This window comes from Aquila chrysaetos, chromosome 4, assembly GCF_900496995.4.
Source record: "Aquila chrysaetos chrysaetos chromosome 4, bAquChr1.4, whole genome shotgun sequence".
NCBI classification, from domain to species: domain Eukaryota; kingdom Metazoa; phylum Chordata; class Aves; order Accipitriformes; family Accipitridae; genus Aquila; species Aquila chrysaetos.
This window is the reverse complement of record NC_044007.1, coordinates 14373083-14391929: the sequence shown is the minus strand read 5'-3', so window position 1 is coordinate 14391929 and position 18847 is coordinate 14373083. Positions and strand designations below refer to the sequence as shown.

Below are 18847 nucleotides of genomic sequence, written 5' to 3'. Positions count from 1 at the left end.
ATGATTTGATACACAACTAGAGGCTCTGGGGAATTGGAAAGTGTCGTGGTATTACTTATACCTTTTTAGTATACAGCTAGACTCACTCAAGCTTGTTTCTGAAATTTTCCCAAGAAAGTCTGTGCCAGAAAGTGTGCAGCACAGGATGCCTAATTCATTACTTGATAGTTGTAGAAGGCATGGCCCCAACTCATTTCTTTCTGCTTTTGTTTTCTGTATCTGAGTTCAGAAGGTCTGTGATTGTTTTATGGGTCCCTCTTCCCCAGGACCAACTCAGGAAATCTCCTGTGGTAATTAAAAGAATGAAGTGTGATTTACTGTTTCTGCTAACCGCTGTAGTAGATTTTATGCAGCATATACCTATTGTTTGATTTCCATTATAAGTCTTTGTGTATACAGTGGCCACCTTTAAAAACTTGCCAATGTTAACCTTGAGAAAGGTTGTTTTATTGTAGTATCTGTCTGCGTAGTGCAAAAACTACTCCCCAAACCAGTCAGTCCGTTTCACCAGAATTACTGCTCAGGCTCCTTGCATTCTGCTTTACAGTCCCTTTAGCTCCAACTCCTGCCCATCTGTTGATCCCTTCCAATAAAATAAATGAAACACACAAAAATCTGAAGTGAAACCTACTTAGAGTTAACATTGCACATGTGAATCTTCTGCTGTTATCATAGGTAGAAATAAGGAAAATTACTATTAAAAACATCACACCATATAGCAAATTTCTCATCAGCACATCTTCCCTAATCCCCAAGCCTGCAGCAAATGTTCTTTCAAGTTGCATTCAGATGTGTGGAACCGTAACTCAGATTATAGTTCTAGTATAGAAACAGCATTTTGTAAGGCTGTAGAGATGCTGAATACACTTGTCATAACAGTGCTTGAATGCTAGAAATATGAATGAAAGTTAATCTACCCTGTTATGTTGCTTTAATTGATGAATGTTTTGAATTTGATTTTCAAATGAAATTCTTATGGTCAACTTTAGTAATTAAGTAGTTGTGGGTGAAAATATAAGACTATACATCAGAATAGTCAAGATAGCCACAAAATAATAAATACATTTTAAGTATTCTTACCAGTGTTTTTTCCAGATGTACTCTGTGATACTTTTTATTTCAACATAGCTAACAAATTCTTTCGGCAGATCTGAGTGTAGATTTCATTTATTTTAAAGGAGAATCCATTTTCCTTCTTTCATTTCAGTCAATTCATATAAATTAATCAATTGCAGAACTGATTTTCTTTAATCTTACTGTGTTACTTAGGTTGTCATAAATGGAGACACAGACAGTCATGTTATTGAGGGTTTGTTGCCCAACACAGAATATGAAGTTTCTTTGCTGGCAGTTTTTGATGATGAAACTGAAAGTGAAGTTGTTGCAGTTCTTGGAGCTACATGTAAGACAAACTCTTGATTGTAATTTTTAGAGATGTTTAAGTGATTTAAATTCAATGCATATATCCTATATTTAAAATATTGTCCATCTTTGGGTAGCTATAATATTGAATACTGTAGTGGTTTAGCACCAGGGCTTTCCTGACTTCATTTTTTGCTTTTCTTATTTAATATCATGTGGTAGATGGCATTGAATCGAAGTGATGGTTTGGCTCCCTATGTGAGCTGTGATATTAACAACCTTTGGATCTAAGTAGATCCATCCTACACTTCAATATTTAGTCTTTGAACAGGGTTCCTTATGAGAAGATATATTACATTTGGGGGGGGTGGGTTAAATGTTTTAAATAATTTACAAGAATTTCATTTAAGACATTTGGCATTTAGAGTATACCCTTTTCTTTCTTATTTATGTAATTTATACTCACTAGAGGTGAACTCACTCTTGGCTGAAATAGTGGTCCAAAAACCTTACACAGGCATCCTGTGCCATTAACATGGAAGTAACAAAGACAAAACTTGAAAATCATGTACAGTGTATTTTATAGCTTATAATCGAAACAGTGGCCAGCATTTCAGGTAGATTGCTCTATCCATTCTCTTTTTATGGATAGTGACTTGGTTAAGTAAATGACTATATTTTTCATGTGTAAATTCAAAAATTTATTTGATTTTTAGTAATTTAATTGCAGGCTTAATCTTGAACCTTCTGTTAGGAGAAGAAGCCCTTACCAATCCAAATGATGCTGATCTTCCCCAGTGTTGCTGAGCGTGCTTTCTGTTTTTCACTTGGACAGAAATGAAGCACCCTTAAGAAGCTTTCAATTTAATTAATCTGACAACCTTAACAAATGGTCAAAGTGGAAGTCATTATGCATAGTTCAGCCAGAAATGTGGGAAACTATATGCATTCTCATTTAATTGTACAGTTTATGATTATGTCTTATCTGTAGATTTAAGTGCTAATCCTGCAAACATATGTGCCTAAAGTAAACTAAATGAATTCTTCCCTTGTAGTGTCTGACATGCCTGAAGTGTGTGGGGTACTTGTAGGTGTGAACACATAGTTTCATTGTTATAATTAGAAATACGAGATAAATACTGTGACTTCCATGTCTTGTTGAATTGTTAGTGAACTGAGTATTGTTTTTCAGTTGCAAGGACTACCACAATACCTACGACGGTGACTACTACCAGTACAATAACTTCTAAGCCCACCACAGCAGGTAAACAGAGCAAATGTCAACAGTTTAAATGCTGAAGGCAAAGAGCTAAGACACCCCACAAGCACACCCAGATCTAGGGGCAGAGAGTTGTGATATTACCGAGGAGTTGTTAACCCTGCTTCCTGATCGTCCATGCGGTCAGCACACTGCCATGGCAGATCTTGTGGAAGTGTAGACGCAAGCAAGGGATATCACTGGCTACAGGTGCACGCTATGGCCCTCCTGCACCTCCCTTCTCTGTGTGGCCAGCTCCCTGCACATGCCATGCGTGGATGAGGAGCCAACCTATAACACAGTGTAGGGACTCTAAATGATACCAGCGATCTTACACAGCAATACAAAGACTAATTTGGAAAATTCAGCTTTCTCTTCTTTCCCTTTATAAATATGAGCTTGGAAACTCTTCAGAACTTTGTTTAGTTTTGAGTGTTCTGTTTGTTTTCCCTGGAATTAGAAAACAGACTTTTAAGGATCAACAGTTCTGGATTATTTATCTTCTATAACATTCTAGCTGCAGTGGAGTTTTGATTATTCTAAAGCTCCATAAGCTGAATAATATAAACAAAGCAGATGGGGTAATATATGTTAATGGCAGTGTAGGAAAACTGTTATTTTATTAAATGGTTAAAGTTTTTATGTTATTAATCCCCAGTATGACTGAACTGTATGGATTTGCCCCACCATGGATCTACAGACCCACTGTGATTTCAGTAGAGCTTGCAGCTACCTGGTGATAATTAGCACAATTTTAAATCTAAAAATATAGTTGAGAAAATATTAATTAAATTATTTTGGGCTTTAGTTTTTCGAACAGGAATCAGAAACCTTGTTATAGATGATGAAACAACCTCAAGTCTGAGGGTGATATGGGACATTTCAGATTACAATGTTCAGCAGTTCAGAGTGACCTATCTCACTGCAAAAGGTGACCGTGCTGAGGAAGCGGTAAGAATGGTCTGTATGGGTTTTGCGAATGGCTTCATAAGCTGGAAAAGTTTGTTTAATAATTGCTAAGGCATAGTCTCTCCTTACATGATATTCTTGTTGCAATTAGTAAAAGATCCAGGTTTGGTATTACTGTGAGATTGAACTTCAAGGTTTTAATCATATAGCACCTGCTGCACTGCAGGCAACAACAGTCAAATATAAGATCAAGGCCCAGTCACACAGATGTTTAAAGAAGTCATAATTAGAAGACTAGCTGCCTGTCTTCTCTTTCCTCTATTTTTTAAATTTGTCTTAGGTTTTTTTGATTTTTTTGTTTTTTGCTTTTTGGGATTTTTTTACTCCTAGGCTTTTTTCTATCCTGAGATTGTGTTTTAACAACTCTTAAATGTTTGTACAGGACAATCTTAAGTAATTTTTTTTCTTCAGCAATTTTGCTCCTTTGCTAAAAGTCTCATCTTATGCTAAAGAAATGTAATTAAAGTTCAAATGCAGAGTTTTCATACTGCTCGTTAACCTGAACTTGTCACAATAAGGACAGCATTTTTTAATCTAAATGCCTAAGAATATTTGTTATTTTTCTAATACCATATGATAATCAAAATTAAAATTGTCTTACACAGAAAAGTTTCTGGTGATCAAGATTTTGGAAAATATTTGAAAGAATGAAGAGTACTATATGTACTCTTGTGCATATAGCAAATAATTAAAAAAAGAAAGAAGCCCTAGCTGTATTTTTTTAAGATTTCACAATTTTTGAGATAATTTCAGAATTCTGGGAGGCCAAGTGCTGCTTTTTCTTTTTTTTTTTTCTCTTTTTTTTTTTTTTAATTGGTGAAATCTTAGTATTGCAGTGCTTGGTTTCCACAAAAACCATGTCATAAAATTTTGAGATAGCTCTATCTCAAAATAGATACATTTAAGAGGTTAAATTGGATAGTTCGGGGTTATTTTCTTAGTGAATAGCTCATAATGCAAAAATATTCCCCATATCATTCTCCTTCTGTGTATGTCATGACTCACTTCTGTTCATAGAACAGTTATATCGAAAATATAGGATATTCTTTTTGATGCTAGGAGCTGACACTTTTAGCTCTATGTCAGACTATATCAATAAAAAATATTAAAAGGAGTTAATTGAATATCTCTTTCCTAGAAAAAAATGATTCAGTCTTTTTTCTTGTTGGTTTCATTCATCTTTTATGAAGCCTTGGTAGAAAATTACTTTATAGCCATCTCTTTCAACTATAATCTGAAAACGAACTTTCAATGTAATGGTTTCCTTTTGGACTGGAAAACATGTTTTATGAATTTGCCTTGACTATATGATAGTATAGTATATAATATAGTGGCAAACTTGCACAGCATAATGGCACAAATTGTACTGTCCTCCTGACAATAACCCAAAGTTTCTGAAATTCAGATCTCAGATCTATTGTTTCAGCCCTGGAAAGCTTAATCAAATTCAGTTGGATGATATAAATGTAGTTCTGTTTTAGTATTCAATGACTATTATTTTAAAAGGAAATTAAAACTGTAGGAAAGGTATTCAAATTCTGGCTATTCGAAGGATGTTAGAGTTGACTCAAAAACTCATTAAAGAAAATTATAAAATTGTAAGATTACGTATCTTGGCTCTAATTCCACAAATTATTTAATTTTAAGTACAGTCTCAAGTCTTCTTATCTTTGGTCGTAATTCAGAAAACAGATTAACCATGTGTTTCATCTTTGAAATTAATCACGTGCATAAATACTTTACTGAATAAGGAATGTTGTAAGATTATACATAAATTTAAATACTTTTTAAATGGGAGGAATGTATTTTATCATGTGGCTTCAAGCACCTGAGAGGTGCAACACAGATGTCAATAAAACGGCACAGACGTTCAATTTTTAGGGGAGTGTTTATATGTTTAAGTACATTTCTTAAGCAGAACCCAAAAGTTTTGTGGAGTTTGGGCTTAAATATACTATAGCGTGACAATTCTGTGGTGGATGCTTAAATTTTTTGGCTCTGATTTCAGTGATATAAATTTCAGTTACTGCTCCCTTTCCATAAAAATATTAATAAGCTTTTTAATCCTTGATGCAATTGGCTGAAAATCAGGGACTAGAAAATGTAATAGAATACTTTTCAATACAGAAGGGTCAAGCCCTAAATTGCATGTATGTTCTTGGGTGTGCTGTACATACTGGAAGGATCACATTTTTCTTCTTCCTTAAAGTCAAGAATGTTTCTCTGAACACTGCTGAAAACTATATTGTTCTGTAGAAGATCTCTGATGTGCACCTGTGGAATAGAGAGAGTTCTCAATGCTTGCATCCCCTCTCCCTAAAAACCCCCAAAAGTTGGTTGTTCTTTTTTCAGAAGCTTGGTTTGTGTGTTTTGATTATATGTATGGAAGAGTTTAGCATGGCAATCTTTCATGCACATGTATTTACATGGTTTTGTCCAGTTTTGATCAATGCGTGAAGTACTTTTTTGACAAGTCTCAACACCTGGGTGTACTAGATTAATTTCCTTCTGTATATCACTTGCCAAAATTAGAAGTAGCTTGAATGTATCCTGGAGCATTAAAACTGGTGAGAGCTTTCTCGTCTGAGTATATGCTTCAGAAAATTTTGCTCTGCCATCATCACATGCATCAGTCTTCTTTGAAACAACAAAACACTTTTAGGCTCAGTTTCTGCTTTTTCCCCTTGAGTTTAAAGGGATTATAGGTCTCTCAACTTCTTGCCAAATATGTGCGGTTGCTGGCTCAGGTGATAGATTCACACAACGGACTTGGGCCTGGGAGGATCCAAAATATGAGGTTGGACCTTGGGACTGTTGCTTCCAACAACATTGCTTCAGAGCACAGGTTTGGTGCAGGAAACACAGGAATGGTTTCTTTTTTTTACCATGTTCAATCCATGTGCTAGGTAGCTCCTGTTCAGGCTTTGGAGTCTTTCTGAGATTAAAATTTTACTGTCACATTAAAAGGTTGCAGGGCTTTACTTGGGTACCTCTACCACCACTATTGTGATACTAGTTTTTGAGGCTCTGGCTAAAATACAGTAATCCATTGAATAGTTTCAGAAATAGCTGCTTATGGGGAAACCTTGTACTGTGTTAAAAGAAGCAGTGCTTAATTCAGCAGGTTGAAACATTTGCTCTAGCACACCCAAAACTGCCTGGAGGGATTTCTACAGCTTCTCTACTTCTACTGGTTTGCCTGGTTGGACTTCTGCTGCAGATCTTCCATGTTTCGTGGCAGTTTGGGATCCTCTGCTACTTGTGGGATGTTCTCCTACTTCCTCTCCTAAATAGCTACCTTCATTTCCTTGTCCCCAGACTAGATGCAGATGGGACAAACATGTTTTATTCCTGCTTGCTCAGTTCATGCTTCCTGATCTCATGAATTAATTTTCTTTCCTCCCAGGGAAGGAGGAATTTCTGTCCCCAAAGAACATAAAAATCAACCTTTATTGATGGGCATAGCTTTGGACAATCATATTCATGTCAAGAATAAATACAATAAGAGGATTTATTTTGTCTGTACAGTAAAATTAAGAACTAACCATCCATATAGTACCAGTCATTTATGGAGCTGTAGTGGCTCATAGGTTTAATATAAAACTATTATCCCATAGGCACATTCTTCTTTTTCTTTTACTTAGGTATAACTCGTAAATCTGTTAAAAGGGTGGATAATTTAATTATTTTATTTTACCATAGAGCATCACAAATATGTAAAAATGCAAACTATACAGCAATACTAGTGGACCGTGGTGTCAGAGATCATGTAAGATGTAAAGAGGTTTTGGCCCTAGTCATTAAACTTGATTGTTTCTTTTTTCTTGACCATCCAGGTAATGGTGCCTGGGAGACAAAACACTCTTCTGCTTCAGCCTCTGCTGTCTGATACAGAATACAAAGTTACCATCACTCCCATCTATTCTGATGGGGAAGGAGTCAGTGTCTCAGCTCCTGGGAAAACTCGTAAGTGCAAACTTTCTGCTTGTCTTTGGCCACGATACGCATGAAGAAAGGCTTACTCTTTTGGCCTTTTTTCCTTGGCTGTAGTAATATATTTTAGTATAAATGTGGGCTTATTTTGCATGACTTATATGACTCGAGCTTTAATTAATCTCAGTTCATTGATTTATAAACGATGGGTTGCTTCTAATTGGCAAATTGTATTTTATATCCAAATTCTGTGAGTTTGCAGAAACTTGTTGAGTAAAAAAGCTGGTAAGTCCTTGATAGATAGCTTACCAAGGACAAGCCAACTAATGCAGAAAATAAAGTAAACAATGCCTGCTGGGATAGTATCAAACCAACCATTGTACTGTTAGATTTTCTTTTGTGTGAGATCATTACTTCCTAAAGGTCGTTAGAAATGCTGCTGAACTTTTTATAAAAGTGATTGCATTATCTCTACAGTTCTGACCAAGTACCAAAAGATTACTCAGCTGTAGCTTAAGTTCCCTCTCTACTGTATATTGGTAAAAAAATCATCTCATTGTGCACTGCTACTCATGATAGTATAATTTTATTGAATTATTCTACTAATTTACATAATTTCTGCCTAAACTGAAGTGCTATTTGTGCAGACACTTAAATCACTTGTAAATCATTCCTTTGATTCCATTTGAAAGTGTTAAGTGTTCACAAGAGCACAATTTATACAATAAAAGCTTTGGTGCACTCAGATTAAAAGAAACTATATAAATAAAAGATAATTATCTCTGAATTGTCTTAAGTTCTTAAAAAACTGTAGGGACAAAGTTGGGAATTAATTTGAAAATTCATTGTAATACATTATAAGACTTGCTTTTCAAGTCCCAGGATAATGTTCTAGGTGGTGGCATGGGGCACGGGATATGTTTCCAGCCATCCGGTGGTTGTTTCCACCGTTGTAAGCACATGGTGTTTTCCTTGGAGGGTTTGTTGTAGTGTGATATAGTCAATCTGCCAGGCCTCCCCATATTTATATTTCAGCCATTGTCCTCCAAGTTCATAATTAATCCTTGGTATAACTTGGTATAACTTCTTAAATTTATCAATATTAGTCCACTGACATAATGGCAAGGATGAATTTGATTAAAGGCTTTCATCCTGGCAATTTTACCTGGAAATCTGAGAGTACTGGGTATCGCACTATTTTCTTGTGTATGTCTTGAGTTTTATGCATGTGCTTGTATGAGATAAACTTGTAAAAGCTCACTTTGGTTTCCTTTTAGTACCCCTGTCTGCTCCTAGAAATTTACGTGTCTCAGATGAATGGTACAACAGATTACGTATCAGTTGGGATGCCCCACCATCACCAACCATGGGTTACAGAATTGTCTACAAACCTATCAACAGTGAGTTTTTAAACTGATTTTTTTTTTTGGCCATTTGTTTTTGACTATACAATGTCTTGAAATCATCTTTTGCTGAATTTTGTACTTAAATCCAACAGTTGCAGTTACAGCCTTGAAAGTGCTATTAACTTAGGTGTCTCATGTTTTGAATATGAAAGTTTCATAGTCACAGAATGATGCAGGTTGGAAGGGATCTCTGGAGAGCATCTGGTCCAAGTCCCTGACCAAAACAGGGCCAGCTTGGAACAGGTTTCGCTGGACCTTGTCCAGTTGAGTTTGTAATATCTCCAAGGATGGAGATTTCTTAACCTCTCTAAGCATCTGTTCCAGTTTTTGACTACCCTCATGGTGAAATTGTCTTTCTTAATATCTAATCAAAGTTTCCCATGTTGCAATTTTTGTCTGTTTTGTCTTACTGTCTTCCTGTTTGCCTCAGAAGACATTCTGTCTCAGTCTTCTCTATCCCCTCCCATTAGGTAGGTGTAGGCAACAATAAGATTCCCCCTTAGACTTCCCATCTTAAGGCTGGTCAAACCCAACTCTTTCAGTTTGTCCTTTTATGTCATTTTACCATGACTCTCTCTATTTATTTCAGAGACTACCTTTGTTGTCTTCCTGTTCCTCTCTTCTGTGCTCTCCTATTCTTCAACTTCCTTCCCCTCACAATACAAAGTTTTAGTTTCCTTGACTTCCACTCTACACCTCGCAAATACTTGACTTTTTATTCATTACCCATTTTGTCTGTGGTGCATCCTCTGCCCACCTGCACATCGCAGCTAGACAAGGCACCCAAGTTCCTGCAAATTTCTTTAGAAAAGCATAGTTCTCTATCAAGAGTGAAACACAAATGTATGACCATTAAGGGACTAAAATACTGACCAAAGACAATACTGTTGCCTGGTTTCTGAAGTGTATCCAGAACAACTAAGAGAGGTGACAAAGAAGCTGTTTGCAGTTCTCATTTGGGAAAGTTTTATTCTTTTCTATTTTCATTATAATTTTTGCAGAGTGTTAAATGATGCTGTTGTGTAAGAACCCCTTAGGGACTGTATTGCTGGCTGGCATCTGCTGTCCCCCCCGTTGGTCCTGGCATACCATCAAACTGAGGAGATCTTTGGCTGCCTATTTAGGGCAGTAGTAAGTCACTGAAGCAGAACAAAAGGGTCTTAACAGATGCCAGTGTCTAGCCCTGCCTTAATGAATCCCACTGCTGAATTTCCCAAGTGTGTTGTGGCTTCTGTCCATGCAAGGACTAAGCATAGTGTCTTTGTTTTTGTGTATGATAAAAATAAAATAAAGGCAAAAAAATAGCAGTAACTTTAGGAGCACATGTAATTTTGGATGTGTCTTAAGATTTGTTTTAACTACCTGCTAATTCAATGGATGAGCAAATGATTTTCTAATTTATTTCATTTTTTTGCAGTTCCTGGTCCTGCGTTGGAGACTTTTGTAGGGGATGATATTAATACCATTCTCATTCTAAATCTCTTCAGTGGAACAGAGTACAGCGTTAAAGTATTTGCTTCATACTCAACAGGCTTCAGTGATGCCCTAACAGGCATTGCCAAAACCTGTAAGAATGATTTCATGCTGTTCAGATCTCTACAGGCTGTTTTTTGCTATAACTATGGCTTTGTGCAGCTCCCTGAATAAATTTTCATATGGAAGACTTACTCAGTTGTGTGCAAATTGTTTTCCTGAAATGAAAGTCTCTCTTTTTTTTTTTTTTTTTTTTAATCAGACTGTATCAGGCTTTAAAATAATCTGTGGGATGTTAGCAAGACAGGGGTCATAAAGCAGATATTATTATTTATCAGCCAAACATATTTGCTTAGTAGTAGATATCAATCTCCTTAATGGAAAGTCTATTCAGTGGGGTTTGTTTTTTTTTTTTTCTAGCTCCATATATATAATATGATTTAGTCTTTATATATCTAAAGCTCAATTTTAAATTAGATTTTGACAGAAATATTGCTATAATGATACTTTTATACTTATTGGTAGTAACTGAATTTTTAGCAGTGTTCATTATTTAGTTTTAATTGAATTGGCTTATGTTCCAAACCTTTGGTCTAAAGATTCACTTTTTTGTCCTTCGTGTTTTGGATTTTCTGGACATCATTTTTTAAGCAGCTTTTGAAATTATTTGTTAAAAATGAATTGGCACAAGTGTTTCACTATAATTCTTTTGTCATTTTTTCCTGTATGTCTTATTAGAGGTGTAAATCTAATTTTCTGGTGTTTAATTTTCAGTGTACCTGGGTGTGACAAATTTGGATTCCTATCAAGTCCGCATGACTAGTCTCTGTGCTCAGTGGCAGCTTCACAGACATGCTACTGCATACAGGGTAGTTATAGAATCACTTGTGGGTAAGTTACTAAATCATTCAATATGCAGCTACAGCCTAACCCAGAGAATTGAATTGCATAAGTTAAGAAATTGTATGCAGTCAGACCTGTAGACTGACTCCTGAAATACTGGAAATGATGGACAGAAAAGAGTTGTGTACACATTTGAAGTTTCAGGAGTAGAAGTACCATACCTGTCCTTTTATATCAAACAGATGTTGATAACTTGTCCTTTTTATGGGGGGGAGTTTTATCTACCCGTAGAAAATAGGTGATTACCTGAGTTTTTCACTAGTGTGAAGGACAAAAGATGGATAAAAGATGAACTGAATGCATCTAATATTCTAAATAAACCATCAGTGATAGCTCTGTAGGATTAGGGTGGACATGAGAGGAGAGTAGAAGGGCAGGGAAAGCTCTGATTGAATCCAGACCATGCTCACAGAGTTGGAACAGCATCCAGTTTTGTCTCTTCTCATTCCGTTGATTGTTAATTATAGCTTGTAGTAATGTTACTTATCTGGATAAACATGAGATATTTTTACGCAGCCACACATGGTGCCTTGATGCTTTTAGCATTGACTGTTTAGAAGGTGAATTACAGCCTCTTCCATCTCACTGATTCTCAGGTGTAGCCAGAAGAGGTTATGGAGAAGTCACTATTTGTGCAGACTAACCCTCTTATCCCCAGTAGACATCAGTGATCTTTTGGACGGTGACAAATTAAAAGCTTGGATAACTTGAGAGAAATGCAGTTAGTAACATTAATGGGATCTATCAAAGGTATCATGGAAAATAATCCTAATTTGGTTGCAAAAAAATAATGACCTTTCTGTGGAATGGCAAATGGATGGTAATATGGTTTATTTGAAGGCCTGGAATACAGACAAGCTGTTCAGAAAGCAGAGATCTTGGCGGGCACAAGACAGCACAGATTTCCTTCTCATCTGGGAGCTAGCCAACATTCTGCTTTCATCATATAGAACTGCCAGAATTGTTTTAACTGAGCCAAAAGAGCCTAAATGTGAGCAGAACGAGCTAAAGTGTGAACAATTGCTTCTTATTAACATCTATCATGAAAAGTTTCGATTGTCAGATTGGGTGTATGTCTCGTTGAGGCAGTGATCAATTATTTTTATACTAATGTAACACCTCCTGATAAAATTCAGGTGTTTTTTTCTTGGCAGTGAATGACTGTTTGGCACTTTTTGTATATACTCTGTAAAATGTGAGATCAGTTGCTTGTATTTCACTTCTTTCTGCTACAGATTATGAATTGTGCTGAAGGTTTTCTTATTATTATTAAAATATGCTTTATGCTATTTCCAGTACCTGGGCTTTTTCCATTGTCAACATGTTTTCCAATTCAGAATTTAGCAGAATTAGTTTTTGAACCCTGTAAATACTATTCCTTAACCAACTTGTTAAGTGGTTACTAGTGGAAGCTGGAATGCAGTATCTAGTTCAGTCTCTCTTGCAATTACTAAGGACATTACAGACTCTGAGAACCAGAGGCATAGACAAAAGATGCCGTAGAATTACATAATGCAACAATTCCTCATTAGACTCTGATAATTTAGGACCAGATCCAAAGCCCATTGATGACAGTGTTAGTGATTTTTATTAACTTCAGTGCATGGGGTGAAATTCATCTTTTTTCCTGCAGATGTCTTACACATTCCTCAGCTCCTACTTAATATGAAGGATGAAATGTTACAGACACCTCCGTACAGAGGTGAATTTCCAGAAATAAGGCAGCATGTAGTTTATTAATTTATGTCAACCACTTGCCCTTCATCTGCTGTCATGTCCCCTTCTTATTTCAGACTTTAATTACATTATTCAATAAAACAGTAAAGAAATGTTTTAATGGTTTCTTTTATAATTCCAGATGGGAAAAAGCGAGAAGTAAATCTTGGTGGAGGGACGCCTAGACATTGTTTCTTTGAGCTGATGCCTGGAACTGAATATAAAATCAGTGTTCATACACAACTTCAGGAGATAGAGGGCCCTGCTGTAAGCATCATGGAGACAACATGTGAGTAAAATAGATCAGAGTTCAGCCAGCAGCGATAATGCTTGATTACTTCTCATGTTTTGACCTTTGCCCACAGATTTGCTATTCCTACACAGTTTCCTTTAGCTGAGTTTTTAATTTTTCAACTACACCGTTACTCCTCCACAGAAATGCAGGATCCTTATACCATGGCTGTGTATTACTTGTGAAGTCACATTCACCAACTGTATTGGACTTGATGACAATGAAACAGGGAGGATGGTTTAGCTTTCTTCATAAGAAGTCCCACTAGGGATACTCTGAAAATCTGTGACTTCGAGGAAAAAAAAAAAAAATCCAGAAAAATGAAGCAAACAGAAAAACAGAAAGTTTTGTATCCTGCAGCTCTTGTTATTTAGTAAAATTTTACCAGTGTCTGAGTAATTTACAGTTAAATGGGACCTTGATACCCAATCTACTTATGTATTTTAAAACAAAGAAACAAACCTTTTAATTATTATTCTCAATAACACAAGACAGGCAAAAAAACCCCCTCACAGCTCTTTATGAAGGCAAGATCCCGCTCTCATCAGTTCAAAATACTGCAAAACAAAATACAGGATGAACAGAGTGAATATTTTAACATTATCTTTATTTTTTTGAGCCCATTTTCAATCTCAGTGATACCCTTCTTCTCATACTATATTACTATACACCACAATGCTGTTACCCTTCTCTCAGGGTAGACAATGTTTATAATTTTCCTCTTCAGGTGAACCCTCCCACACTTATGGTTTCACATAGGAAGAACTTGCACAGATGCATGACTCCACTTCTCAGTTGTCCAGGGCTCATTCTCAGAGCAGTGAGGAACAAGCCAAGCTTCTCCTGCTTTTTGGAGGAATGCATTTTGTGTGCTCTCCAATTCAGGGACTTAGGAAACATAAGGAAGAACACACTTTGGCCTACATGTCCATTTGAGAAAGATGGTTTGTGATGCAGACAAATTATTGTGTCACCTCAGAAGAAAACACTCTTCAGAGTGACCTGTACCTCTCTGGTGCTTAGAGAGCAGCCTTTCAAGTCACCTTACTGCAGTTGTGGCCCTTTCTACATGGGTCTGGTCCTAGTCGGTCTGTGGCCATGGAGGTCCTGGGCATTAGTTTCTTGTAGGTGTTTCAGAGTCTTGGCCCTTTCTTTTGTTGAAGCCAGTGGGAAAAGCCACATCAGTTGCAGTGGGAGTCAACTTGGATGTGGACATGAGGCTTGTAATGAATCCTGTTTGCACTAACCTTTCCCAAAGATAGGTGCCTTTTCTGAAGTTGTTGTATCTAACTCTATCCATTGTCTATAAACGTAACTTATATATTATAGCAAATAAGAAGTGTAGTCTTACTTGAAGGAATGATGTTCTGTAACCTGTGGCTTCTTATGGTAATTCCATTGGAAAAAATTGGAAAAAATGCCCTTGAACAAAAGTGGAAGCTTTTCCTCAGATATAGTTGTGGGATTCAACATGTGTATGTTCTCTGAGAATTCAGCCAAGACTCTGTTGAAAGGCACTAAACAGAGCTTTTGCATTCAGCAAAGCTGTCAATCAGTGATCATATACTCAGCTAGGTTTCTGGGAGGTTGTCATTCCAAAGCTTGTTTTCAGAAGGATGAGACAATTTTCAGAAACTCTGTATAGTAACCTTAGTAGAAGTTGCTGCAGTCAACAAAGCCACAGTCCTGTAGACTTGTGGTCGGAACTACATTTCTAGCTGGAAACATGACAAGGTCTTCCACCAAATTCAGGAAAATCTTGATCAGGGCAGTGATCTGCTCTGAGTGCAGGCACTGGCTTTCTTTTGCACTGTCTCTTTGTATTTTGGTTTGCAGGACTAATATCTTCTTCTTTCCAGGGTGGGTAGAGACCTATTTTCTGTGACTAAGGACTGGTTGTGGTCAGAAAGGAAAAGGACGCTGACCTTTTACAAAATGAATTATGGACACTAGGTCAAGAACAGAGCTGCCACATGGTCTACTACACTGGGGAAACCCAAAAAGGGGCAGTTCTAGTAGTAGTTCAGTTGTATCACTGTGTCATTCACACTGAAATGCAGCCATTAATTGCTCTGTAATAGTACTATCCTCTTTCAGGTGGTCAGTAGAGGAGGACATTACATTACACATTATCACTGTGTCATTCACACTGAAATGCAGCCATTAATTGCTCTGTAATAGTACTATCCTCTTTCAGGTGGTCAGTAGAGGAGGACATTACATGCACATGGTCACCTACATTTCTGTCCAATTGCATAACTAGTTGATTGGAGATAATGAATTTTAATGAATTTGGAGATGAGTAGAAAATGCTGTGTTTAATATAGATAAGATATATTGGGCTTTGAAGTATTTTTTAATATTCCTTCTTTTTATTCTTCAGTACCATTTCCAACTCAACCGCCAACAACACCTTCAACACCACCTCCACCACCTACAATCCCTCCTGCAAAAGAGGGTAAGTGCTGCATGTATGGGTTTATAATAATTTTAAGGTGTTGTTGCAATGTTTTTCTGCTTCTGACACTATTTTAGACCTGGGGGGGTCAGATTTCAAAATGCATTTTCTACAGTGACACTATTAAGTCAGCTGGCTTAAATTTAACAAACCAAAAATCTGAGATCATTAATGTATTGCTGAAATTTGCAGAAAGGAGGGTTAATATGTGCGAGATTTTCTTTTTCCAGAACTCCTAAACCATATATATTTTGCAACTGAAGCAGACATCCTAGGGTAATTAAACTTCTAAAGCAGCATGATTTTTAAAAACATGTCTACTTTAGGTAATGTGAAAAGTTTTGGCCGTGTTCAGTCTCTTCTCTCTTTAAATGTAGACTTCCTTCTATTTATTATTTGAATATGTGGTGTTTTGTACAGTCTCATAAATATTTCTGTGAGGGGAGCATTATTGTTGGAGACTGAGAGTCAAATCCATCAGCTTGAAGTTGGTGGGCCAAACTGACATACAGTAATTGAGAATTTAATACATAAATACAGAAAAAAAAAAAAGTGTGTATGTGTGTTTTAAAACTGCATAGCAGCAGATTATTTTTTTTTTAATCCAAGGAGTAATCAACAGAAAACAAGAAATACAGGTATGTATCTTCCTGTCCCATTCTCTGCATTTAGATGGACATTTTTCTTCAAGATGAAATATGTTGAAAAACATAACTTTGCTTTGAGTCTGTTTGTTTCTGACCCCAAGCAATAGACTTGGATTCTGTAGAGTGTTGAAGGTTCCCAGTTCCCATGAAAGAGTGAGGAACTTCTGTGAGCAGGTGTACAGCTCTGCAGGCCATTTTGCATAAGAACATGCTGGAATAGGATGAGATGGGGGAAACCTGCATTGCTTCTAACTAATGCCGTTAAAGGGGCAAGCATTAGGCACTACAGAGCTTAGGGTAACTTTTTGAATGGACTAGTTTCCCACTGGCAACCTCCACAGTTGAGACTCTCATCCTGCTTACTGTGTCATGCTAGGAGTCTGGGATTGTATAAGTTCATGTGTGACTTTACTTAACGACCTAAATAGAAATAAAAATGGTTAGCCAGATTTTAAAAAACCATTATGACCTTGAAGTGTATTCTGTGATAGGATCTGTCAGTGCGGACCATTTACCCCTTGCAGAGTGCAGCTGGTTCTATACCTGCACTGAAGTCAATGCCAGCAGGTCTGTTTGCTAAAGCATTATTAACTAACATTAAAAAAGGGCTCTTCATGACAGTTGCATTTCTTAAGTGATTTATGAGATTTCATGAGGCGTTGAGGCATTGTTCTAATTCCAAAATACTTGCTTTTCTTTCTCAGTATGCAAAGCAGCCAAAGCTGACCTAGCGTTCCTGGTGGATGGGTCATGGAGTATTGGAGATGACAATTTCAATAAGATAATTAACTTTCTCTATAGCACTGTGGGAGCTTTGGATAAGATTGGTCCTGATGGAACGCAGGTAATCAACATGTAAAGAGACAGAAGGCGCAGGGTATTTTAGACTAGCACCCAGTGCATTCACTAGAAGTGAAATGAATCAAAAAGTAATTGACATAATTTCACAGTTCTTTTGAAAACATAAACTGCTTTAGGACACCATTTTTTTTTTCAAGTATCGTCTTTTAGACATACCATATGGTGAAATTCATGATATGAGTTTTGCTAGCGTGAAGGCTAAGTATCATTTCAGTCTCCTCTAAATCACTCTGAGATTTAAGTTGTGTTACTGTTTTTAGTATTGCTACGCACTGTGGTGTTTATTTCTAAATAAGCTACAAATGGTGTTGATAAGGAAAATTAAAGGTTCATTTATTTAAAATCATGTGCTCTACAGAGTCTACAGTACTTGAAATAAAATGCAGTATTTACAATGATTGTTCTATTTATGTGTTTAGAGAGATGCATGAATCTGCCCCAGAAAAGATTATTAGCAAATATATTATTGTTTTAAGTGTTATCTGTATAATATGCAGATTGGGATAGCATTGAAAATTATTTTTAACTTGTCCATTCCCTGAAGCATGCTTAGTTTTTACTGCTTCTTGCTGTACAGCTATTTTCCCAGAATATAGTACATGGTGCTTCAGAAACTTATGCACAAGCTTAAACTTAAGCATGTGAAGAGCTCCTTTTAAATCAGGGACACCACTTATAGAATATGAAGTTCAATATATGTTTTGTGAGTTGTAGGGGTTTAGTGTATAGGATTGAAATACAGGGTCTGGACTCATGTAGCATCATATTTGGGAGAGGCAATATTTCAGAATATGTTCTTGCATCTTTCCATTACTTGCTTCAGTATTGCTCCCTAACTTAAGTTACTTATGTGCAGCTATTAATTTGTGGAGACTGAGTAAAGTCCCTGCAGTTCTATGTATGAGTAACTGTACACGTGTGAGGAGCTGTAACTAGGATTTTGCTTTTGGGCTCGACTGTGAGTGCTTTTGCCATAGTGGGTATTACTTTTCTCAACCTGTTTGCTGCAAAATGAAACCAGAAAGCTAGATGGTTACCAAGGCGGCAGAGAGTAAAATTAAACTTATTTAGTGAAAGCTTCTTGAAGAGAAAAAAAAATTCTGGCTTCAATTAAAGGATGAAGCAAAGTTACAAGATAAATCCTTGTTTTAAATGTGCTGATTCGGTTACTTTTTGCTTATACACTGGGTGGTGCTTTAGTAATGAACACATCTTCTGTGTGCACAGGTGGCAATAATTCAGTTCAGTGATGATCCCAGGACAGAATTTAAATTGAATGCATACAAAACAAAAGAGACTCTTCTTGAAGCTATTCAGCAAATAGCCTACAAAGGAGGAAATACAAAAACAGGTGAGAAAGGTCATGATTATGATGCAGAGTTTCTCCCTGCTACTCACTGTGCAGTATTTCTTTCCCATTTGCTAGGTGGTTTAATATAGCAGTGCAAAACCAGTGAGAACATGCTATCTCCACGCTGGAGGTGAAAGGTTGGGCTTTGAAGTTAGAAAGTCTTCGCAATCTGCAGTTTACACCCTTCACCTCCTACTGCTGGGTATTCACCCCTCTGA

The 18847-nt window shown here is 36.7% G+C and overlaps 1 protein-coding gene across 8 annotated transcripts in view; it reads left to right on the top strand.

The window, feature by feature from the left end:
* The window catches only part of COL14A1 (collagen type XIV alpha 1 chain), a 135443-nt gene that overhangs the window by 67440 nt on the left and 49156 nt on the right, over window positions 1–18847 (top strand). For 6 of the 8 annotated variants that reach the window (XR_003923002.1, XM_030011627.1, XM_030011622.1 and 3 more), the window contains 11 exons: window positions 1270–1402; window positions 2555–2626; window positions 3429–3580; window positions 7426–7555; window positions 8800–8922; window positions 10346–10495; window positions 11176–11292; window positions 13163–13309; window positions 15696–15770; window positions 17122–17261; window positions 18506–18629. Coding sequence is in view for 7 of the 8 variants with exons in the window: in XM_030011627.1 (XP_029867487.1) it covers window positions 1270–1402; window positions 2555–2626; window positions 3429–3580; window positions 7426–7555; window positions 8800–8922; window positions 10346–10495; window positions 11176–11292; window positions 13163–13309; window positions 15696–15770; window positions 17122–17261; window positions 18506–18629 (1363 nt within the window). In the remaining variant the exon portion in view is untranslated. The remainder of the gene's footprint in view (window positions 1–1269; window positions 1403–2554; window positions 2627–3428; window positions 3581–7425; window positions 7556–8799; window positions 8923–10345; window positions 10496–11175; window positions 11293–13162; window positions 13310–15695; window positions 15771–17121; window positions 17262–18505; window positions 18630–18847) is intronic. The other 2 variants (XM_030011623.1, XM_030011621.2) reach the window with 1 other exon arrangement.